General features: G+C 35.8%; 1 protein-coding gene across 2 annotated transcripts in view; it reads left to right on the top strand.

Moving 5' to 3' along the window:
* The first annotated feature begins 201 nt into the window (after positions 1-201).
* SYCP1 (synaptonemal complex protein 1) overlaps positions 202-25,206 on the top strand; it is a 183,840-nt gene continuing 158,835 nt past the window's right edge. For both annotated transcript variants that reach the window (XM_037815157.1, XM_037815155.1), the window contains exons 1-7: positions 202-309; positions 1,226-1,310; positions 1,505-1,548; positions 1,715-1,771; positions 2,861-3,025; positions 3,730-3,797; positions 7,059-7,132. In XM_037815157.1, the coding sequence (XP_037671085.1) occupies positions 202-309; positions 1,226-1,310; positions 1,505-1,548; positions 1,715-1,771; positions 2,861-3,025; positions 3,730-3,797; positions 7,059-7,132 (601 nt within the window). The remainder of the gene's footprint in view (positions 310-1,225; positions 1,311-1,504; positions 1,549-1,714; positions 1,772-2,860; positions 3,026-3,729; positions 3,798-7,058; positions 7,133-25,206) is intronic.

Here is a 25,206-nt window from a genome sequence, read left to right as displayed (position 1 = left end):
TGTGTTTGGTACTTTGTGATTGCTCAGAGAGAGTAGTCTGTTTTTGCTTTTTATGAGTAATCACTGGAGCAAGGATTACATTGATTCCTTTTTATATTATCTTTTTATTAAGTATAGTGTGTTAGCGAAACACTGTAAAACTTTTCTTTTTCTTTTTTCTTTTTTGGAGGGGGAAGTAGATTTTTGAAACTGAAAGAGAAAATGGAGAAGCAAAAGCCCTTTAAATTGTTTATACCGCCAAGATTAAGTAGCAGTCAGGTGTCTGCAGTGAAACCTCAGACCTTGGGAGGAGATTCTAATTTCTTCAAGGTAAATTTGCATCTGAATCTTGATTTGACTGTTCTTAACTTTAGGAAAATGAGGCAAAGTATATTTTCTTAGTGGCAGTACTTTATAGTTATTTCTTTTCAGTAAATATGGCCTGATTTACCCAAGAATTTTGAAAAACATTGCTGTTAATGATTAGTGAGCATACCTCTTCTGTGTAGGCATCATTCATTTAAAGAAGTAATCACTGTTGCTACAGAACTCTGCATACTAGGGAGAGGAGCTTATTTTAACCCCCCCTTCCTCTTTCCATAAATGATTTGAGGCAACTTTTCAGACATGTGCAATGAAACAGTAAAGTATAAATTAGGAGAAAATTGGGTCAAGGAAAAAGTAACTACAAATATGCCTACATATGGTTAAAATTTAGTGTCATGACTGAGCTTCACATTGGGCACTGAGCTTCCTGGTAGGACAAAAAGGGAAACAAATTCCTTTATATCATTGCTTTCTCACTGGAAAAAAGGAAAGGCTACTAATTTCTTAGGCAAAATAGCTCTTTTTCTACTACTGAATTATTTTAAAAAATTCTCACATGGCACTTTATATTGGAGATGGAATGATGGAACGAATATTTTATGTGCTGTAGAAATTCCTTACAGCTCCTGTAGCCAAGGTTATAATATTAAAATGCTATTCAGTGAAGACAATTCTCAGTTCTATCAAGGGAAAGATAAAAATGAAGTCGGAGAAAACTACTGATATTATTCTACACTACTAGTTAAAACTTACAAACATTACTCTTGAATACCTAGAAAGCATGCCTTGAATACTTCATAGTTTAGTTTCATCTTATAAATAGAAGTACTTGATAAAGAACTGTAGTATGTACTACACTGCTAGATATCAGAGTAGTATGGGACAGTTTATTTAAGAACTTCTTTGTTTGTTTTTCTAGAGTTTCAACAAATGTATTGAAGATGATTTTAGTTTGCCATTTGCAATGACTAATATCTCCAAAACTGGAGAAAACCTTGATTCAGGTAGGAGACAGGAAAAGCAATGTAACAGCTTACATAGAAACATTTTATTGTATATGTTACTAGTTATTGAAAATGTAACTGTTATATTGATGTCCTTGACTCTTGAAGGTAGGTATAATATTGATATTAAAAACAAGACTGACGTATTTAATGGCAGTTGTCATGTTTAATGACAGTTGTCTTTTATCTTGCAGATCCTGCTTTACAAAAAGTTAACTTTTTGCCCATGCTTGAACAGGTCAGTTAAATATAGTATATATAGATGTAATCTGTTTAGGTATTGAATTGCTTACTTGAAAAAACTTTTTAGTTGTTGGATTACTATTCTTCTTTATTTAATTGCTGCTATTTAGAAACTCTTATCAGAAATATTTTCTTACAGGAGACATTTACTCATTTTCTAGGTTGACAATTCTGAAAGTTGTTACTACCAGGAAGGACTAAAAGACTCTGATTTTGAGGTCAGAAGATTTCCCATCCACATTAAATTTCTTGTACTTGGAGTATAATTTATTATTATTTGTATATATCTTTCTTTTGAAGCTTCAAAAGGATTAGTATTTGGTTAATATTTTAACATAAAATCTTTTTTTCTTTGTCTTTTTTTTTTTTTTAAGTTGCTGAAACACAGGTATATGTAATTTTCTGTGTTATAAGGGCATGCAGTTCTTTCAATGCAGTTTAATTTTAAACAATAGAAATCAAGAATAGAAGAGGGGAAAAGGATACAAGATGTGAAAAGGCTAAGAATCAAGCCAGTATTTTACCTAATAATTTTTAAATTAATAGGTGAAATTGATTGTTTGGCTTGTTTACTAAGGGATTTGTAGGACATGCTATAATTTTGATTTTATTTCTAAAAAATCATTTTTTTTGGCATCCAGATGTCTTTGAAATGGAGAGCTTTCATGGCCTGATAAAGTGTTGTGTTTGTTGCTATGATTATGATATGATAGAATTTTAAAATATAGAACCTGCTTTATGAATAAACAAAGAGCTAATAGCAAGGAGAAATCAGTGTGACTTTTTAAAAAAAATAAATTCTGGCATTTACTTTATAATGTGAATAAAAAAGGCAAGAAGTCCAAATAAAAGCTCAGACTTGATGAAAGTTATATCTTGTGTTCACTATTATTTTTCTTGATTTTATATTTTAGAGTTCATTGAATTCCTTAGTTCTTAAACTGATTAAGATTTATAGATTTTCTTGTAGAGTGATTTATTTTAACTTTTAACCAGCCAGATAAGCTCATTGACCACAGTATTTCTGAGGTCTGACTTAAGCACACGTTGAACCATTTGCTTTCATTCAGAAAGGTATAACTTAGTCAAATGACCAATAACTTTACTGAAGAAGCTAATACTACTTTAGTAGCTTTAAGGAGTTAATGTAGCTTTCGGTATGACCCAGGGCACAAATTAAGGAGAGATTTGGTTTCAACTGTTAATATACCATTAACCATGTATTTTTTCAGTAGGCAGCTGTAATTTTATTATATTAAAAATTTGAACAATTGACATAATTTTTGAAAACCTGTTTTCTTTAATAGAATTCAGAGCCAATGAGCAGACTATATTCAAAATTGTATAAGGAGGCTGAAAAGATCAAGAAGTGGAAAGTGAGTGTAGAATCTGAACTGAAACAGAAAGAAAATAAGTTGCAAGAAAATAGAAAGATAATTGAAGCACAGCGTAAAGCCATTCAGGAACTACAGGTAAAATGCAATTTTGAATTTTAATTATCATATAAGTATTTCTTGTCATAATACTGTTGAAATAGAGTATTATTTCAGGGGAAATTGGGTTAATCTTATTTCTGTGATGTAGATTATAAGAACAGTTCTTTTTTGAAGTTTGAGCAATAGCTTTTGGGAATTAACACAGAGAACAAGTTACACAAATCTTAATAATGCAAATGATTAAGGAAATAAATTGCTTTCATTAAAGAATTCTACTTTATTATAGTTTTTATTGTTATTAATTCCTCTTTTTAATGTTTTGTTTGATGTCTATTATACTATTAGAATATGAGACTTGTAGTTAAGACTTTAAGTTTGAAGCTGTGTTTAGCTTTGATATTATGGCATGAAGTGAAAGAAAAATGTTGAGAAAATGCAATAGCCGGTTAGAGCAAAGATAAAACATCACTTCAAAATGTTTAGAGAAGATAATAACACATTAAAATACTGTTGAATGCTTTTTGGAGATGATTCAGCAGAGTTGATTTTAGACTGATAAAGGTGAGATCTATATTCTTAAGGGAAATACATTAGCTGTGATGAACGAAGTTCCTTTTTGCATGGAAAATAATTTTTATAGACTATTGTGATATTAGCAAAGAAATGCTGCTTAAGGATTATACTTGTGTTTATTTTGCTAAGCAAAATGTGACAAGCTGTTCTTCTGTTTTGTAAACTAGTTTGAAAATGAAAAAGTAAGTTTGAAATTAGAAGAAGGAATTCAAGAAAATAAAGATTTAATAAAAGAGTGAGTAATAATTTAATGAATTTATTCTTTCACCAACTATTTATTGCATAATATTAACTTATAAGTAGAATTCTAGCTGGCTGCTGTGAAAAAACGTAGACATAAGTTCTTGGATTTGGCAAATTTCTAAAATGTCAGGTATCAGGAGAAACCAATGTCTGGTGTCAAAAAAGATGCGTGATAACCCAGTCTCAACATCTGCTTATGTATATTGTCTACTTCTCTGTTTCACTGTTGCCGTAGATTCAGCCCTGTAAAATCGGGCTCAATTTTTTCCTCTATTTCCAAGCTAATTCTCACCCTCAACTTCTGTTTTTTGCAGTGGCCCTATAATTCTCCCATTAACTCTTGCTTAAAACTCTAATACCACTTTTTACTTTTTTTCCTTTGTTCCAGGCGATAGTGAAGCCTTATTTTATATCTTTATCACCTTATTCAGATTATATCATGCAACATTTAATATATAGATGAAATTGTTTAATTCCTCTTCCAAGTGAAATTGAGTAGTTAGACTGCAATGTGTGGGTCCACATAGAGTGCCAAATTTGTTTATTCCTTGTTGCTTCAAGTTAAACATCATGCTAAACATTGTTCAACTGATTGTTTTAGCTTAGTTGAAAGAAAACCTATGCCATGCCATGTTAAGGAGTTTTAATTTTGGAGTGGAAAGTAGGGGTTGCAGGGAGGTGGGTTGAAGGATAAAATTTTAATGCTACACCTTAATACTTTTTCTGCCTAAATGAGGTTTGGTTTTAGAAGGAAGGGAGAGAGAAGAGGAAAGTTCTGACACTGTGTGTCTACTATATGTTTGGTACTTTCTGGTCACTTTTTTATAGGTTTGTGATTGAATCCCCATAGTATCTTTGAGGCATATATAAAGCCTATTGTAGCCCTATAACAAGTGTTTGATGACTTGTGAATTTTTTTAAATTTGCTGCTGCCGCCTCCATTAATAAATGTTTGTGTTTCTGTGAATACCATGACAATTATTTTAGTTACAGAGTATAATATAAAATAATATAGTATAGTATAGACTCTATGCCATTTTTTTGTGGGGGAAGTGATTTTATTTTAGGGTGTGCTTTCCTTCTATTTTCAGCGTTTGTTACAGTTGAGTGTCAGTTTTGGCTTCAAATAATCAGTTGCCAGTTGTTATCTGAGAGAACCTAATTTTTATGGAATTTGTTTAAATAAATTTGATAAGTTCATGGGAGGTCAAGTTCTGTCCCATAATAATGCAGCGGTGGTGGTGGTTGTCAGAGAAAGCTTTCTATAAAAGATGATGTCTGAAAGACAAGTAGGAGTTAGCCAGGAGGGGAGTTGGAGGTTGCTACCCTAGTATTCTATGCCATCTTAAGGAGTTTTGACTCTTCTTGAAATGGGTGTGGAGAGTACTCGTTAAAGAGAGGTGGGCTGAAGGAAAGGCTGAGTGGTCATTGCTGTGGCTCCTTTCCTCTTCTTACTTCAACAATAACAGCTATATTTTTATATGATTTTAAATTTTATGTACCCAGATAAGATTTCATTTTTAAAAAAGATTTTGGTACTAGGAAAAAAAGTTTGAAAACTGCTACAGACAGTTTTTATAGAGCCATTGAAGGATATTAAGAATTCTCAGTTTGAGCCATTGAGAGTGCATAGTCAACTTGCAATAAATATTTTTTGATTGGATGATTGAGCATATATGGATTATATGGCTGGCTTTATGCCAGGCTGTGCTGCTCAAAAGACATAGTTGGGAGAGCATCTTGCCAATAGAGGCACATATTCCTCTATACCCTACCTTAAATTGACAGGGAAAGGCCCTTCACAGGTATAATCAAGTTGGCTCTTCAAATTGTAGTTGAAGAGGTGAACTTATGGTCATTTGTTTTGATTTTTATAAAACCAGTAACAATTAAAAGGTTTCCCTCTCTAGACAAGTGGTTCACAAACTATAGCGAACATCAGAAACACCTGTGGGACTTGTTAAAACTATTGGTCGTTCTCCTTTTCCCCAGAGCTTCTGATTGAGTGTGATGGGACTCAAGAATTTGCATTTCTAGCAAGTGATTTTGTTACTGTAGGTTCAGGGATCATACTTTGAAATGACTGCTCCGTACTAGAGAGTAGTCACAGGCTTTGGAAATAAAACATCTTAGTTTCCTAGCTGCTAAGACAAATACTAGACAATGGATTGGCTTAAACAACAGTAATTTACTGGCTTATGGTTTTGAACCTAGGAAAATTCCAGAACCAAAGCATCAGCAAAGTGATGCTTTCTCTCTGAAGACTGTGGTGTTCTGGGCTTGGCTGCCAGCAATTCTTGGGTCCTTGGCTCTTCTGTTACATCGCAATGCACATGGCGATGTTTTCTCCTTTCTCTTCTGGATGCTGTTGACTTCTGTCTTCCCTTGGCTTTCTCTCTTTTCTGTCACAATTTCATTCAGCTTATAAAGGCCTCCAGTAATAGGATTAAGACTCATCCCTATTCAGTTGGCCAAACCTTAACTAAAAATAACATCTTCAAAAGGTCCTGTTTACAATGAGTTCACAACCACACAAATGGATTAAGATTAGGAACATGTTTCTTCTGGGGTACATAATTCAACTACCCCACAAAATAAAGCAAAATCTACCTTGATTTCAGTGATTTCTTAACTTTTTCATTTATTAGATTATTGAAAATGTTAAAAGATATGGTCTGTGTCATATTCTCACTTTTGCATTTCCTTAATATAGGTTTACAATCATTAATTGTTCATCTGTAACAACTCATTTCTGTTAGAAAAGTATAAATTGGAAAATTAAATCTAACTGCTGTACATGTTTAGTAACTTCAGCTAGAGAGCCAGAGATCTTATTATTCACGTAATGACTGCTTAGTCAGAAAGTTTTCCTATTTTATGTTTTGAAGGTTGGATGTCTAGAACTTTTCTGGGTAAGAGTTAGTTAGGTAAATGAAAAGCCCAACCCTGTCTTCTCATTTTTCCTCAGGAAATATGGAACTGTTTACTGAAAGGTTATCAATAGCTACTTAGATAGGAACTTGTTAAGGAGCTATCACTTTTAAAGGGAGGCAGTTATTAAATCGTATTTATTGGTCAATCCACTTTTTGGTCATATGTTCGTTTATGAGAGATATGTGATATTTGCTGAATATAATATTTTAAAATTTTCTTTAAATATTTAAAAATTATAACGACAGGGTTCATAACTTTCACATGTGATTTTGACTTTGAGATCAGGTTACACTTCGACAAAGTCTTTCTTTTGTTCCAGGAATAATGCTACAAGGCATTTATGTAATCTACTCAAAGAAACTTGTGCCAGATCTGCAGAAAAGTCAAAGAAATGTAAATATCTTTCTTGTTTTATCTGATTTTATAAATGCATTGTTATTATTTTAATGGTGTGGATGGCATGGCAAAGAAATTGTTTTTAGAACCAATTTTGATTTGAACAAATTATATGTCCTGACCATTTATTTGTATAAATAGTAACTAGATAACTCAGTTCTGTGAGCTTTGAGCTTTTTGAAAAATAATGTATTTCAAAACGTATATACTTGGCATTTATAGTTAATCCCCATTTCAGTTAAAGCTGGATCTTAAGACTAACCTTTTCTGTCTGGAACAACCAGGAAATTGAGTCAAGTATGAGATACATAGCCAGGTTCATAATAGAAAATACTGGTGTATTGCTGACAGGGCGATGCAGGAATGAGACACGGACACAAAGCTAAGAATTAAGGGAGCAGGGGGCCCACTTGCATCTCGTGCTAAGTGGACAACAACGCAGCCTTGCTCCAGCTATTTATTTCAGAAGATTAGGTGTATATGCTAAAGGTGCTCAGGTGGGGGAGAGCCCATCAGGTGTATTCAATCTAGGTTTAAGATAATGGTAGTCACAAAACACACCTCTTTACAGGGCAGGCCTGCATGGCGTTCTATGCAGGCCTGCGGCTCAGCATTCCAAGTCACCACCCTAGATATGCCTCAGGCAACATGGAAGACTCAGTTTCCCACACTGGTGGAGGAATATGCTGACAGCATAGTACTTAAGAAAAGTGACGTAATCCTTATTTCCAATCTAAATAGAATTCTCTAATTTCTTCCTAAATATGAGGAGTTCTTCTAAAACACTCTAATAAGGTTGTGGTATGTATATGAAAGATCAGATTTTCTTTTAATATGTTTTTATTTTTTAATTTTTCTTATTTTAATAAAAACATAAAATTTCATTGTCAAAAATAATTTTATCTTTGCCATGAATTTGCTACTAGCTTTATTTTTTTATTTGTCTGTTCTGAATCCATTGGGAAATTCTGTCTTACCTGCTTTTGCAGTATATCCCCTATTTTTCTTAGCTAAAAATTTTAATTGATAGATCACGCAACGTACTCCTTAAGAGCTTGGGCTTAAGATTTAGACAGGCTGAGATGAAATTCAAACTTCTATTTTCTACCTGTTTGACCTTGAGAAGCTTGAATAAGTTATTTCTGTGTCCCTCTTTTTATTAATTATTAAAATTTCTCTGTGTTTTTTAAAAAAATTTGTAGAGCAATAGTTAAGTTTATAGAAAAATCATGCAGAAAGTACAGTTCCCATATTCTCCCAACCCCCACAGTTTCTCTATTTTATAAACACATTGTTTTAGTGTGGTGACTTTGTTACAATTGATGAAACATATTAACTATAGTTTATAGTTTACATTAGGTTTTACTCTTTATGTTGGAAGGTTCTATTCTGGTAACATATAAAACCTAAAATTTCCCACTTTAACCACTTTCAAGTATACAGTTAGTTGGTTTTCAGTACATTTGTAATGTTGTCTTATGGTCACCAGCCTCCATTACCAACAAGCTGTACCATGTTGTCACGTGTATCAGAGCTTCATTCCTTTTATGGCTGAATAATATTCCATTGTTTGTATGTACAAATTTTGTTTATACATTCTTCTATGGATGCAATTTAGGTTGCTTCCATCTTTTGGCAACTGTGAATAATGCCACTATGAACATCACTATGAGAATATCTGAGTCCCTGCTTTTAATTCTTTGGGTTATATATCTAGAAGTGGGATTGCTGGGTCATTTGGTAATTTTATACTTAACTTTCTGAGGAACTGCCAAACTGTTTTCCATAGTGTACCATTTTACAGTCCCACCAGCATTCTCTCCAACACTTGTTATTTCCTGTTTCTTAAACAGTAGCCATTCTAGTGGATGTGAGATGGTGTTTCATTGTGGTTTTCATTTGCAACTTCCTGATGGCTAACACTGTTGACCATCTTTTCATGTGCTTATTGGCCATTTGTGTATATACTTAGGAGAAAAGTCTGTTTGAATATTTTGCTCATTTTTAAATTGGATTGTCTTTTTGTTGTTGAATTGTATGATTTCTTTATATATTCTGGATAGTAAACCTTTATTGGATATATGGGTTCCAAATATTTTCAGCAATTCTGTAGGTCATCTTTTCACTTTCTTGATAATGACTTTTGATTCACAAAGGTTTTTAATTTTGATGAAGTCCTATTTATCTATGTTTTTCTTTTGTTGCTCATGCTTTTAGTGTAAAGTCTAAGGAACCATTGCCTAACACAAGGTCCTCAAGATGTTTTCCTAGGTTTTCTTCTGGGAGTTTTATAGTTTTAGTTCTTATATATAGGTCTTTGATCCATCTTGAGTTAATTTTTGTATATAGTGTGAGGCAGGGGTACACTTTCATTCTTCTGTATATGGATATCCAGTTTTCCCAGCACCATTTGTTGAAAAGACTGTTCTTCCCAACTGAGTGGACTTGACACCCTTGTCAAAAATCAGTTGGCCATAAATAGGAATGTTTATTTCTGAACTCTAGTTGGATTCCATTGAGCTATGTCTCTGTCCTTTTACCAGTAGCGTGCTATTTTGATTATTGTGGCTTTGTAATAAGCTTTAAAATTGGGAAGTGTGAATCTTCCAAATTTGATTTTTTTTTCAAGATGATTTTGGCTATTTGGGGCCCCTTACCCATCCATATAAATTTGATGACTGGTTTTTCCATTTCTCCAAAGAAGGCTATTGGAATTTTGATTGAGATTGCATAAAATATGTAACTTATTTTTGATAGGATTGTCATCTTGACAGTATTTAGTTTTCTAACCCATGAACACAATGTTCTTCCATTTATTTAGTTCTTTAATTACTCTCAGCAGTTTTTTGTAGTGTTCCATGTACAAGTCCTTTATATCCTTGGTTAGATTTCTACCTCACACTATATACAAAAATTATTCAAGATGGATCATATTTGATTCTTTTAATTGCTTTTGTAAATGGAATTTTTTTCTTGATTTCCTTTTCTGGTTGTTCGTTACTAGTGTATAGAAACACCATTGATTTTGCATGTTGATTTTGTACCCTGTCACTTTGCTGAATTTGTTTATTAGCTTTGTTGTGGCGTTTTCAAGGTTTTCTATATATAGGATCATGCCACCTGCAAATGGAATAGTTTTACTTCTTCCTTTCCAATTTGGTTGCCTTTTATGTCTTTTTCTTGCCTAATTGCTCTCGCTAGAACTTTCAATACAATGCTGAATAACCATGGTGACAGTGGTCCTCCTTGTCCTGTTACTGATCTTAGATGGGAGGTTTTCAGTCTTTTACCATTGAGTATGATGTTAGCTGTGCCCCTTATGTTGAGGAAGTTTCCTTCAATTCCTAGTTTTTATTTAGAGGGGGTGCTGAAATTTGTCAAATGCATTTCTGCGTCAATTGAGAAGATTGTGTGTTTTTTTCCTTTGTTCTGTTAAAGTGGTTTATTACCTTAATTGATTTTTTAAATGTTGAAATGCTCTTGTGTACCTGGGATAAAACCCATTTGATCATGGTGTATAATTCTTTCAATGTATTGCTGGATTCAGTTTGCTAGTATTTTGTTGAGGATTTTTGCATCTTTATATTTCTAGGAGATATTGGTCTTAATTTTCTTATAGTATCTTTATCTGGCTTTGGTATTAAGGTGATGTTTGCTTCATATAATGAGTTAAGGAGTGTTGTCTCCTCTTCAATTTTTTGGAAAAGTTTGGGCAGGATTGGTGTTCATTCTTCTTGGAATGCTTAGATACATTCCTTAGTGGAACCATCTGGTCCTGGGCTTTTCTTTGTTGAAAGGTTTTTGATCACTGATTTAATCTCTTAACTTGCTATTGGTCTGTTAAGATCTTTTATTTTTTCTTAAGTAGGTGCTTGTATATTTCTAGGAATTTCTCCATTTCGTCTAGGTAATCTGATTTGTTGGTGTACAGTTATCCATAGTATCCTCATATAATCCTTTCTATTTCTGTGGGGTCTGGTAGTAATGTGCCCCATTTCATTTCTGATTTTAGTTATTTGCATACTCTCTTTTTTATAGTGACAAATTAGCTAAAGTTTTGTTGAGTTTTATTGGTTTTTTCAAAAAGCAAGCTTCGGTTTCATTGATTGTCTTTGCTCTCCAGTCTAGTCTTTGTTATTTTCTTCTTTCTGCTCGATTTGTGTTTAGGTTGCTTTTGTTTCTCTACTCCTTCAGTTTTTTTTGCAATTAGATCTCGGATTTAAGATCTTTCTTCTTTTTTATATAAGCATTTAGAGGTATAAGTTTCCTTCTCAGCACTGTATTTGATGCATCACATAGGTGTGTTGTGTTTTCATTTTTATTTGCCTCAAGATATTTCTGATTTCCCTTGTGATTTCTTCTTATACCCGTTGGTTATTTAAGAGTCCACATATTTGTGAATTTTACATATGTCCCTCTGTTATTGATTTCTAGCTTCATTCCATTATTTTTGGAAAAGACACATTGTATGATTTCAATGTATTCAAATTTGTTGAAACTTGTTTTGTGACTTAACATATAGTCTATCATGGAGAGAGACTCATATGCACTAGAAAAGAATGTATATTCATCTGTTGTTGGGTAAAGCATTCTATATATGCTCTTAGGTCTGGTTGATTTATAGTAACATTCAGGTCTTCTGTTTCTTTATTGATCTTCTGTCTAAATGTTATAGTGATTATTGAATATGTAGTATTAAAGTCTAATTATTAATGTAGAGCCATCTATTTCTCCCTTCAAATCTGGCAATATTTGTTTCATATATTTTGGGGCTCTACTGTTAGATGCATATATATATGTATAGTTGTTAGGTGTTTTTATTGGATTGATCCTTTTATCAGGATATAACAACCTTCTTTGTCACTTGTAACAGTTTTTTATTAAAATCTGTTTTATCTGATATTAGTATAACCATCTTAGCTCTCTTTTGGTTACTATTTGTATGAAGTATTTTTGCCATCTACTTGTGTCTTTGAATTTAAGGTGAGTCTCTTGCAAACAACATGTAATTGTTTCATGCTTCTTTTTTTTATCATTCGTTCTGCCAATCACTGCCTTTTGACTGGAGTTTAATCCATTTACATTTTTTTTCATATCACTGCTTATTTTTATTCATAATAAAAAGTTAGATGCATTAGATACAATGTCGTTAGAGTAGTATACACACATTGAAGAAAAGCAAATTTAAAAATATTTCATCCAAGCAGAGGCAATAAAAAATTTTGGTTTGCACAGTAGTCTCCCAAGGGTAAGGGTGGGATTTACATCACTGGTAGTACTTAAAATTCACCCTGATGAGCCTTGAATTCAACAGTAGGAGAGTATTTTCCCAAAAAAAGATTAGATGACCTGTCGTGCCTTTTCCATCTCTTATTTACAGAATTTTGTTGTCCTGATAGTCACACTTTTGGAAAACAGTTTGCTGGCAACCTGAGTATTTTTAGCTATGTTCTTCGGAATTATCTGGCTATGTTGAGCTAGAGCTGAGCTGTCATCTCCAAACATGGAAAAATTAGGAAATGTCATGCCATGAACTCCTAGGTTTCTAGAACATTTCTACTTGTAAAGCCAGGTTCCATTGACATGGCTTCTTGTTTCCTATGGCTTTCTCTCTGTGTTTCTGAATTTTACTCTGCTTAAGGGCTCCAGTAATAGGATTAAGACCCATTCTGATTGGGTTGGGTCACACCTTTTCTGAAGTAGCCTTATCAAAAGGTCCTACTTGCAGTGAGTTCACACCCACAGGAATGGATTGACTTTAAAAACATGTTTTTCTGGGATACACACAGATTCAAACCACCACAGGCACCAAATATTGCCCACCATACATGTAACTCCAGGAAAATGGTTCATAAAGACTAGTTCACCCAGGTTAGCGAAGTAGGGATCTGAGTTAGCTTAGAAACAGAGAATGGAAAAAAGTAAATTGAGCCAAGAAATATTTAGGAGGTAAATTAAACAGCACTTGGTGATTGGATGTGAGGAGTAAGAGAGAAAGAGGATAGAAGATATTTTGCTTGAATAACTGGATGGGTGAAAGCTGCTACTGCTCTATAAGATGAGAAACATAAAGGAAGAGCAGGCTTCAGATAAAGAAACTTCCTCCAGGAAGTTTCAACTTATTGAGTTTGAGATATGCACGGTTATTCTTAGTAGAAAATTGGATACACAAGTTTGCAATTCAGAGAGAAACCTGGATTGAATATATATATATCTATATATCTATCTATATCTATATCTATATATATTATATTCATTTTATTGAGATATATTCACATACCACACAGTCATACAAAACAAATTGTACATCTGATTGTTCACAGTACCATTACATAGTTGTACATTCATCACCTAAATCAATCCCTGACACCTTCATTACCACACACACAAAAGTAACAAGAATAATAATCAAAGTGAAAAAGAACAATTAAAGTAAAAAAGAACACTGGGTGCCTTTGTCTGTTTGTTTGTTTCCCCCATTTTTCTACTCATCCATCCATAAACTAGACAAAGGGGAGTGTGGTCCTTATGGTTTTCCCAATCCCATTGTCACCCCTCATAAGCTACATTTTTATACAATTGTCTACAAGATTCATGGGTTCTGGGTTGTAGTTTGATAGTTTCTGGTATCTACCACCAGCTACCCCAATTCATTAGAACCTAGAAAGGGTTGTCTATATTGTGCATAAGAGTGCCCACCAGGGTGACCTCTCGGCTCCTTTTGGAATCTCTCTGCCACTGAAGCTTTTTTCATTTCCTTTCATTTCCCCCTTTTGGTCAAGAAGATGTTCTCCATCCCACTAGGCTGGGTCTACATTACTCCCCAGGAGTCATATTCCACGTTGCCAGGGAGATTCACTCCCCTGGGTGTCAGATCCCACGTAGAGGGGAGGGCCATGATTTCACCTTTCAAGTTGGCTTAGCTAGAGAGAGAGGGCCACATCTGAGCAGCAAAGAGGCATTCGGGAGGAGGCTCTTAGGCATGATTATAGGCAGGCCTAGCCTCTCTTTTGCAGCAACAGTCTTCCCAAGGGCAAGTCCTGTGGTAGAGGGCTCAACCCATCAAACCACCAGTCCCCTGTATCTGTGAGCACATTAGCAACCATTGAGGTGGGGCAGGCCAATACCCCTGCATTCTCCACCAGCTCCTCAAGGGGGCTCTGCATATTTTTTTCCTTGTTTTTTTTAAACTTTTTTTTTTAAATCAACTGTATGAAAAATTAAAAGAAATAAAAAAAATTTAAAAAAACATAAAAGAACAATTCAAAGAGACCGTAACAAGGGAGTAAGAAAAAGACAACTAACCTAAGATAACTACTTTACTTCCAACATGTTCCTACTCTACCTCAAGAAAGTAACCTAATATAGCAACATTTCTGTGAACTTGTTCCTACTATACCAATCAGAAATTAACCGACCATAGTCATTCTTGGGCATTCCCAGAAATAGCTTATCTGTTTTTATTGGATTATCGTTCCCCCGTCCTTAATTGCTCTCTATCGCTAGTTCCCCTACATTCTACATTATAAACCATTTGTTTTACATTTTTCAAAGTTCACATAAGTGGTAGCATATAATATTTCTCTTTTTGTGCCTGACTTATTTCGCTCAGCATTATGTCTTCAAGGTTCATCCATGTTGTCATATGTTTCACGACATCGTTCCTTCTTACTGCCATGTAGAATTCCATTGTGGGTATATACCACATTTTATTTATCCACTCATCTGTTGAAGGACATTTGGGTTGTTTCCATCTCTTGGCAATTGTGACTAATGCTGCTACGAACATTGGCGTGCACATATCTGTTCGTGTCACTGCTTTCCGATCTTCCGGGTATATACCGAGAAGTGCAATCGCTGGATCGAAGGGTAACTCTATATCTAGTTTTCTGAGGAAATGCCAGACTGACTTCCAGAGTGGCTGAACCATTTTACAGTCCCACCAACAATGAATACGAGTTCCAATTTCTCCACATCCCCTCCAGCATTTGTAGTTTCCTGTTTGTTTAATGACAGCCATTCTAATTGGTGTGAGATGGTATCTCATTGTGGTCTTAATTTGCATCTCTAATAGCTAGTGAAGCTGAACATGTTTTTCATGTGTTTCTTAGCCATTTGTATTTCCTCTTCAGAGAACTGTCTTTTCATATCTTTTGCCCATTTTATAATTGGGCTGTCTGTACTATCATCATTGAGTTGTAGGATTTCTTTATATATGCAAGATACCAATATTTTCTCAGATAAATGGTTTCCAAAAATTTTTTCCAGTTGAGTTGGCTGCCTCTTTACCTTTTTGACAAATTCCTTTGAGGTACAGAAACCTCTAAGCTTGAGGAGTTCCCTTTTATCTATTTTTTCTTTTGTTGCTTGTGCTTTGGGTGTAAAGTCTAGGAAGTGTCTGCCTAATACAAGGTCTTGAAGATGTTTCCCTACGTTAACTTCTAGGAGTTTTATGGTACTTTCTTTTATATTGAGATCTTTGATCCATTTTGAGCTAATTTTTGGGTCGAGTATGAGGGTAGGGGTCCTCTTTCATTCTTTTGGATATAGATATCCAACTCTCCCAGCCCCATTTGTTGAAAAGACCGTTATGACCCAGTTCAGTGACTTTGGGGGCCTTATCAAAGATCAGTCAGCCATAGATCTGGGGGTCTCTCTCTGAATTCTCAATTCGATCCATTGATCAATATGTCTATCTTTGTGCCAGTACCATGCTGTTTTGACAACTGTGGCTTTATAATAAGCTTTAAAGTCAGGGAGTGTGAGTCCTCCCACTTCATTTTTCTTTTTTAGAGTGTCTTTAGCAATTCAAGGCATCTTCCCTTTCCAAATAAAATGATTACTAGCTTTTCCAAGTCTGCAAAGTAGGTTTTTGGAATTTTGATTGGGATTGCATTGAATCTGTAGATGAGTTTGGGTAGAATTGACATCTTAATGACATTTAGCCTTCCTATCGATGAACATGGAATATTTTTCCATCTTTTAAGGTCCCCTTCTATTTCTTTTAGTAGAGTTATGTAGTTTTCTTTGTATAGGTCTTTTACGTCTTTGGTTAAGTTTTTTCCTAGGTACTTGATTTTTTTAGTTGCTATTGAAAATGGTGTCTTTTTCTTGAGTGTCTCTTCAGTTTGTTCATTTCTAGCATATAGAAACATTACTGACTTATGTGCATTAATCTTGTATCCCGCTACTTTGCTAAATTTGTTTATCAACTCTAGTAGCTGTATCGTGGATTTCTCGGGGTTTTCCAGATATAACATCCTATCATCTGCAAACAATGACAGTTTTACTTCTTCCTTTCCAATTTGGGTGCCTTTTATTTCTTTGTCTTGCCGGATTGCCCTGGCTAGCACTTCCAGCACAATGTTGAATAAGAGTGGTGATGGTGGGCATCCTTTTCTTGTTCCTGATCTTAGAGGGAAGGTTTTCAGTCTGTCACCATTGAGTACTATGCTGGCTGTGGGTTTTTCATATATGCTCTTTATCGTATTGAGGAAGTTTCCTCCAATTCCTACCTTTTGAAGTGTTTTTATCAAAAAGGGATGTTGGATTTTGTCGAATGCTTTTTCAGCATCTATTGAGATGATCATTTGATTTTTCCCTTTGATTTGTTAATGTGTTTTAATACATTGATTGATTATCTTATGTTGAACCATCCTTGCATGCCTGGAATGAACCCCACTTGGTCATGGTGTATGATTTTTTTAATGTGTCTTTGGATTTGATTTGCAAGTATTTTGTTGAGGATTTTTGCATCTATATTCATTAGGGAGATTGGCCTGTAGGTTTCCTTTTTTTGTAGCATCTGTGCCTGGTTTTGGTATTAGATTGATGTTAGCTTCATAAAGTGAGTTATGTAGTGTTCCATTTTCTTCAATGTTTTGAAAGAGTTTAAGTAAGATTGGCATCAGTTCTTTTTGGAAAGTTTGGTAGAATTCCCCTGTGAAGCTATCTGGCCCTGGGCATTTATTTGTGGGAAGCTTTTGATGACTGATTGGATCTCTTTGCTTGTGATTGGTTGGTTGAGGTCTTCTGTTTCTTTTCTGGTCAGTCTAAGTTGTTCATATGTTTCCAGGAAATTGTCCATTTCCTCTACATTATCCAGTTTGTTGCTATACAGTTGTTCACAGTATCCTCTTATAATTTTTTAATTTCTTCAGGATCTGCAGTAATGTCACCTTTCTCATTCATTATTTTGTTTATCTGGGTCTTCTTTCTTTTTGATTTTGTCAGTCTAGCTAGGGGCTTGTCAATCTTGTTGATCTTCTCAAAGAACTAATTTTTGGTGTTATTTATCCTCTCTATTGTTTTTTTGTTCACTATGTCATTTATTTCTGCTTTAATCCTTGTTATTTCTTTTCTTCTACTTGGTTTAGGATTGGTTTGCTATTCATTTTCTAGCTTCTTCCATTGATCCATTAGTTCTTTGATTTTGCTCTTCTTTTTAGTATATGCATTTAGTGCTATAAATTTCCCCCTCAGTACTGCTTTTGCTGCATCCCATAGGTTTTGGTATGTTGTGTTCTCATTTTCATTCATCTCTATATATTTAGCAATTTCTCTTGCTATTTCTTCTTTAACCCACTGATTGTTTAGGAGCGTGTTGTTTAACCTCCAGGTATTTGTGAATTTTCTAAGTTCTTTGATGGTTATTGACTTCTAATTGTATTCCATTGTGGTCAGAGAATGTGCTTTGAAAAATTTCAATCTTTTTAAATTTATTGAGTCTTGTTTTATGTCCCAGCATATGATGTGTTCTGGAGAAAGTTCCGTGAGCACTAGAGAAGAATGTGTATCCTGGTGATTTGGGATGTAATATTCTATATATGTCTGTTGAATCCAATTCATTTATCTGATTCTTTAGGTTTTCAGTTTCCTTATTGGTCTTCTGTCTGGTTGATCTATCTATAGGAGAGAGTGATGTGTTGAAGTCTCCCACAATTATTGTGGAAACATCAGTTGGTTCCTTTCGTTTTGCCATTGTTTGTCTCATGTATTTTGTGGCACCTTGATTGGGTGCATAAACGTTTATGATTGTTATTTCTTCTTGTTGAATTGCCCCTTTTATTAGTATGTAGTGGCCTTCTTTGTCTCTCAAAACATCCTTGCATTTAAAGTCTATTTTTCTGAGACTAATATTGCTACATCTGCTTTCTTTTGGCTGTAGCTTGCATGAGATATTTTTTTCCATCCTTTCACTTTCAATTTCTTTGCGTCTCTGTGGCTTTGAGTCTCCTGTATGCAACATATTGATGGTTCATTTTTTTTTTATCCCTTCTGCGAATCTATATCTTTTAATTGGGGAGTTTAATCCATTTACATTCAACGTTATAACCATGTAGGCGTTTCTATAATCATCTTATCCTTTGGTTTATGTTTGTCATACATACTTTTTCCCTCTCTCTATTAATATCCTTTAATGTACCTATACTGAATCTCTTTAGTACTGAACCTTTCTCCATGTCTCTCTCTCCTTTCTTTGTTTCTCTGTCAGTAGGGCTCCCTATAGTATCTCCAGTAGGGCAGGTCTCTTGTGAGCAAATTCTCTCAGCATTTGTTTGTCTGTGAAAAATTTAAGCTCTCCCTCAAATTTGAAGGAGAACTTTGCTGGATAAAGTATTCTTGGTTGGAAATTTTTCCCTCAGAATTTTAAATATGTTGTGCCACTGCCTTCTCACCTCCATGGTGGCTGTTGAGTAGTCACTACTTAGTCTTATGCTGTTTCCTTTGTATGTGGTGAATTGCTTTTCCCTTTCTGCCTTCAGAACTTGCTCCTTCTCTTCTGTATTTGACAGTGTGATCAGAATATGTCTTGGAGTGGATTTATTTGGATTTATTCTATTTGGAGTTTGCTGGGCATTTATGCTTTGTGCATTTATGGTGTTCAGAAGATTTGGGAAGTTTTCCTCAACAATTTCTTTGAATACTCTTCCTAGACCTTTACCCTTTTCTTCACCTTCTGGAACACCAATGAGTCTTATATTTGGACATTTTATATTGTCTATCCTATCCCTGAGGTCCATTTCAATTTTTTCAATTTTTTCCCCATTCTTTCTTTTGTTCTTTCATTTTCCATTGTGTCATCTTCCAGGTCACTGATTCGTTGTTCAACTTCCTCTAGTCTTGTACTATGAGTATCCAGAATCTTTTTAATTTGTTCTACAGTTTCTTTGATTTCCATAAGATCATCTGTTTTTTTATTTACTCTTGCAATGTCTTCTTTTTGCTCTTCTGGGGTCTTCTTGATGTACTTTATATCCTGTACCATGCTCTTCTTCATGTCCTTTATATCCTGTGCCATGGTCTTGTTGTTTCTCTTTAGTTCTTTGATTAATTGCTCTAGGTACTGTGTCTCCTCTGACCCTTTGATTTGGGTTCTTGGGCTTGGGTTATCCATATCATCTGTTTTTTTCATAGGCTTTAAAATTTTCTGTTGTTTTTGGCCTCTTGGCATTTGCTTAACTTGATAGGGTTCTTTTAGGATTTGTAGACCGATTGAAATCCTTATCTCTAGTTTGTCAGATCTACAGCTACATCGAGTACACTTTCTCTAACTAACCAGCAGGTGGCATCCATGAGCCACCTGTTCCCCTCAAGCCAGTTCTCCCCCACTTTGTCTTTGTGGTGAGTGGGGGAGTGAGTCTTGTGGGGTCCAATTGGTGTACCAAGCTTGCGTGTGCAGTTGGTGTTGCCTGCCCTGCATATGGGGTGTGTGTCTGGGAGGTCAGGGATGGGGGATGGCTCTAACAATCAAATCGCCCTGGTGTTCCTGGAGTTTTAAAGCTGCTGCAATAGTCTGATCCTTCAGTTCAGTGCAGCCACAGTTTGTCTCTGCTGCTGACCCACAAGTCCTTGGTATTGGCATATGGCCCCTGAGACTTGCTAGTGGGTCCTTCTTCCAGGCCGTGCACCCCCATTCCTTTGTTGAGGGATGACTGTACTATGTCACAAGTGAGTGCTGTCCCCCCAGGGTGGTTCTGGGTTGCAGGGCTGTGTAGGTAGCCTCCCAGTCTACTGAAAGGATAGCTGAATGGGCGTGTTAATTCACACTGCTCTGCCTTCCCAACTCTGGGACAACCAGCTGAGGGTGCAGGGAAGGCTAATGTCCACACCCAATTTTGTGGTGTGTGTGTATTATTTGAAGCACTTCCGTCACACTGGGTTGTCTGCGGCTGCTCTGGGCTATGGGGCCAGCAACGGGCAGGAGTGTTCCCTGTCCACCAGGATGATGGCTGTGAGAGGACGCTCCCCTTTTCTTGGGAATTTGTGCTGTTTAGTGAATTTTCTCAGCCACTGGATTATTGCCTTTTGTCTCATAGTTCTGCTCGTCTTGACCTGCCAAAATTGCAATTGAGGCTTTCTGTATTTGGCTTCCTAGAGTAAATGTTTTAGAAAAAGGAAAAAAGATTACAAAAAAAAAAAAAAGGTCCCTCCTTGCAGATCTAATGGGTTATTGAAATGCTAAGAGACAAAGCAACTAGGGCCATTAAGGAAAGGTCCAGAGGGCAGAGAGACTGTTTTTTTCTTCTGGATTTGCATATGAGCCTCAGGGCCTGAGCTCTGCCCTTCCTCTTTCTATGTTCACCAGAACTCCAAAAATCCTCCGCTTTTATTTTTGGGTTTTTCTTGCTGTTTTTGCTATCCCTATCTCCTCTCCGCCAGGCTGGCTGCTCCTGGATTCTCTGGTGTCTGGTCTCAGTGTATCTATGATTGGAGTTTGGATCAGTAGAATGAATTTCTGATAAGGGCTGCCATTGCAGTTCTCCCTTCTCATTCCCAGTGCTTATGGCCCCTCCTCCCATGAGACTGAGCCTGGCAGAGAGGAGTGTGGGTCCCCTGTCCACAAAACTTACAGATTTCGCTGATCTCAGCAGTTCCATGTGTTCATGAGTGTTGTATGAAGTATGCCCGAAGTCAAATTGCTCTGTGGTGTCCAGTCCACGCAGTTCCCGGCTTTCTACCTACTTCCCTGGATGAGTAACTAAAACATACACCTCAGCACTCTGCCATCTTGCCCTGCCTCTCTAATCCATTTATATTTAAAGTAGCTACTGAAGATGCAAGACTTTTATTTGCTCTTTTGCTATTTGGTCTTTGTAACTCTTAGGCCTTTTTGTTCTCAATTCTTTGATTAATGCCTGCTTTCATTTTTTGTAAATTTTATTGTGTTGAGATTATTCATATACCATATAATTATTCAGAGATCCAAAGTGCACAATCAGTTGCCCATAGGTACCATCATACAGCTGTGCATCTATCACCACAATTTTTTTCCAATTTTTAGAACATTTTCATTATTCCAGAAAAGAAATGAAGATGAAAAAGGAAACTCAATTCCTCCCCATCCCTAACCACCCCTCCTCCATTATTGACTCATAGTATTGGTATAGTACATTTATTACTGTTGATGAAAGAATGTTAAAATACTGTTAACTGTAGTACATAGTTTGTAATAGGTATATATATTTCTCCCTATATACCTCTCCATTATTAGCTGCTAGTTATAATGTTATACATTTGTTCTAGTTCATGAAAGAGATTTCTAATATTTGTACAGTTAATCACAGACATTGTCTGCCACAAGATTCACTGTTTTATACATTCCCATCTTTAACCTCCAACTTTCCTTCTGGTGACATATGTGACTCTAAGCTTCCCCTTTCCACCACCTTCACACACCATTCAGCACTGTTAGTTATTCTCACAATAACATGGTACTGTCACCTCTGTCCACTTCCAGATACTTAGGTTCAACCTAGTTGAACATTCTTTTCATAATAAGCAACTGCTTCCCATCTTTTAGCCTTGTTCTATATCCTGTTAACTTACATTTCATGTCTATGAGTTTACATGTTATAATTAGTTCATATCAGTGAGACCATGCAGTATTTGTCCTTATGTGTCTGACTTATTTCACTCAATGTGGTGCCCTCAAGGTTTCTTCATCAACCCCCTTTTTTTTAAGATGATTTTGTTCATCCACCATACTTTCTGTCCTAAGTAACAATCCATGGTTCCCTGTATAGTTACATATTTATGTATTCACTACCATCACCACTATCTATATAAGGACATCTCAATTTCTTCCACAAAGAAGGAGGAAGAGTCAAAGAAGGTAGAGAGACAAAAGAAAAAGAAAAAGAAATAAAAACCATGACAGCTAAAAAGCAATGAAAGGAAAGATAGAATTTAAAGTTGAATAAAAGAGTCGAACAACATTACCAATGCCAAGAGTCTCATACCCCTCCCTTATGTCCCCCTCTTATAGGCATTTAGCTTTGGGATATTGCCTTTGTTACGTTAAAGGAAGCATAATATGATATTTCTGTTAATTAGTCTCTAGTTTGCATTGATTGTATTTTTCCCCAGTACCACCCTATTTTTAACACCTTGAAAGTTTGACATTCATTTGTTTTCCCTCATGTAAAAAGATTTGTACATTTTATCACAATTTTTGTGCACTCTAGGTTTCACTGAATTATACAGTCCCAGTCTTTATCTTTCCTCTTTCCTTCTGGTGTCCCACATGCTACTAACCTTCCTCTTTCATCTATACTCACAGTCATCTTTGTACAGTGTACTTACATTGCTGTGCTACCATCACGCAAAATTGTGTTCCAAACCTCTCACTCCTGTCTTTTCCAATCTGTCTGTAGTTTTCCGTTTAGTATTTCTTGTAGTGCAGGTATCTTGTTCACAAACTCTGCCACTGTCTGTTTGTCAGAGAATATTTTAAACTCTCCCTCATATTTGAAGGACAGTTTTGCCAGATATAGGATTCTTGGTTGGTGGTTTTTCTCCTTCAGTATCTTGAATATATCACACCACTTTCTTTTTGTCTCCAGGGTTTCTACTGAGAAATCTGCAGATAGTCTTATCAAGCTTCCTTTGTATGTGATGAATTGCTTTTCTCTTGCTGCTTTCAGGATTCTCTCTTTGTCTTTGACTTTTGATAATCTGATTATTAAGTGTCTTGGTGTAGGTCTGTTCAGATCTATTCTGTTTGGGGTACACTGCACTTCTTGGATCTGCAATTTTATGTCTTTCGTAAGAGATGGGAAATTTTCATTGATTATTTCCTCTATTATTGCTTCTGCGCCTTTTCCTTTCTCTTCTCCTGGGATACCCATGACATGTACATTTGTGTGCTTTATGTTGTCATTTAATTCTCTGAGACATTGCTCATATTTTTCCATTCTTTTCCCTATCTGTTTTTTCGTATGTAGGATTTCAGGTGTCTTGTTCTCCAGTTCCTGAGTGTTTTCTTCTGCCTCTTGAGATCTGCTGTTGTATGTCTCCATTGTGTTTTTCATCTCTTGTGTTATGCCTTTCATTTCCATATCTCTTGCCAGTTGTTTTTTCAAACTTTTGACTTCTACCTTATGTTCGCCCAGTGTTTTCATTACAGCCTTCGTCTGTTTTGTTGTATCTTCCCTGAACTCATTGATTTGTTTTTTGATTTGATTTAGCATATTTCTTTAAAAATCTTTAATAGATTGTTTCATTAAAATGAAACAGTATCTCAACTGTGTCTTGATTGAGGTGTAAGTTTGTTCCTTTGACTGGGCCATATCTTTGTTTTTCGTAGTATAGATTGTAGTTTTCTGTTTTGTAGGCATCTGGTTTCCTTGGTTACCCCAGTCAGATTTTCACAGAGCAGAACTGGTTCAGGTCTCAGAATGGGGTTATATTCAGGGTGTATCTTAGAGGAATGACAGATTTTCCTATAAGGTTTCCTGTCGCTGTGGTTTTTCTAACTTGCCCAGCAGGTGGTGCCCATCAGCCTGTCACTCCCACTTGATGTAAGGAGGTGTGGCCTCCTTATTTTCTGTTTTGGTTGTTTTCCCCCACTCTCTGGGGTCTGGTTCTGAAGAGAAAGCTGGACTCCACGTCCTTACTCTTAGGGAAGATACACCCCCTAGGGAGTTATCTGCATTTGAATAGTCTCTGTTACTGTTTTATCTCCATCCCCATCTGTGTCAGAGTGCTGCAAACTGAAAATGGCTGCAGCTCTCTCTTCTGAGCCCCTCAGGTTAAGAGAGAGGAAAAGCGACAGAAAACCCCCTTTTGGAGCCAGTACACGGCCCCCTAGTTTTACTCATCAGGCAGTGGTAACACCCAGTCTTCTGGGCTTTTCCTCTCAGGACAGAGTAGTCCTCCAGTTCTTTAAGGTCAGTTTCATTAAAAGCCTCTGTCTGCTTGTTGGGGGTTTGTAGCTTATATTCAGCAGTCCACATTTGTTAATTAAAACTCTAGTTGGAGCTTGGTTGATCTATAGTCACTCACTCGGAGAGTGCTGCTAGTTTCTACCATAGCAAGGTTTTGCAGCTCAGCCTGCCATGGGGGATGGGGCTCTCACTATGGTTTTGCTGCTTTTACTTACAGATTCTGTGCTGCAATCTCAGGCATTCCTCCTAATCCAGGTTGATATATGATGTGCAGACGGTCACAGTTGTTCCCCCAGCAGTTATTCCAAATTATTTACTAGTTGTTCCTTGTTGTTTATTAGTTCCAGGGACTGACTAAAGTCCACTCCTCTCTATGCCCCATCTTACCCCTCCTCCTGCTTTCATATCTTTCTGATTTTTTTTTTGTATTGTACCATTTTGAATCCCATCTCACTTCATTCTGTGTATATTTTTCACACATTTTCTCTGTAGTTCCCATGGGGTTTGAATTTAACATCCTAAATCTATAACCTTCGCATTTTATTTGATACCACCTTAACTTCAATAGCATACACAAACACCATTCCTTTACCTTTCTGTCTCCCTACTATTTTTGTATTTGTTACAAATTATATCAGTGTACATAATATCCAAAACCATGGATTTATCTTAGTTTTTATGCATTTGCATTTTAGCATCTGTACAAAGTAAAAGTGGAGTTACATACAAAACATATAAAATAATAGTACTGGTATTTATAATTACCCATATGGTTACCTTTACTAGAGATCTTTTATTCTTTGTGCGTCTTTGATCAACTGTCTAGTGTTCTTTCCTTCAGTCTGAAGAACTCTTTTTATCATTGCTTGGAGGGCAGATCTAGTGGTGATGAAGTCCCTCATC

The sequence above is a fragment of the Choloepus didactylus genome, chromosome 2 (assembly GCF_015220235.1).
Source record: "Choloepus didactylus isolate mChoDid1 chromosome 2, mChoDid1.pri, whole genome shotgun sequence".
Classification (NCBI taxonomy): domain Eukaryota; kingdom Metazoa; phylum Chordata; class Mammalia; order Pilosa; family Megalonychidae; genus Choloepus; species Choloepus didactylus.
This window is presented reverse-complemented; position numbering and strand designations above follow the sequence as displayed.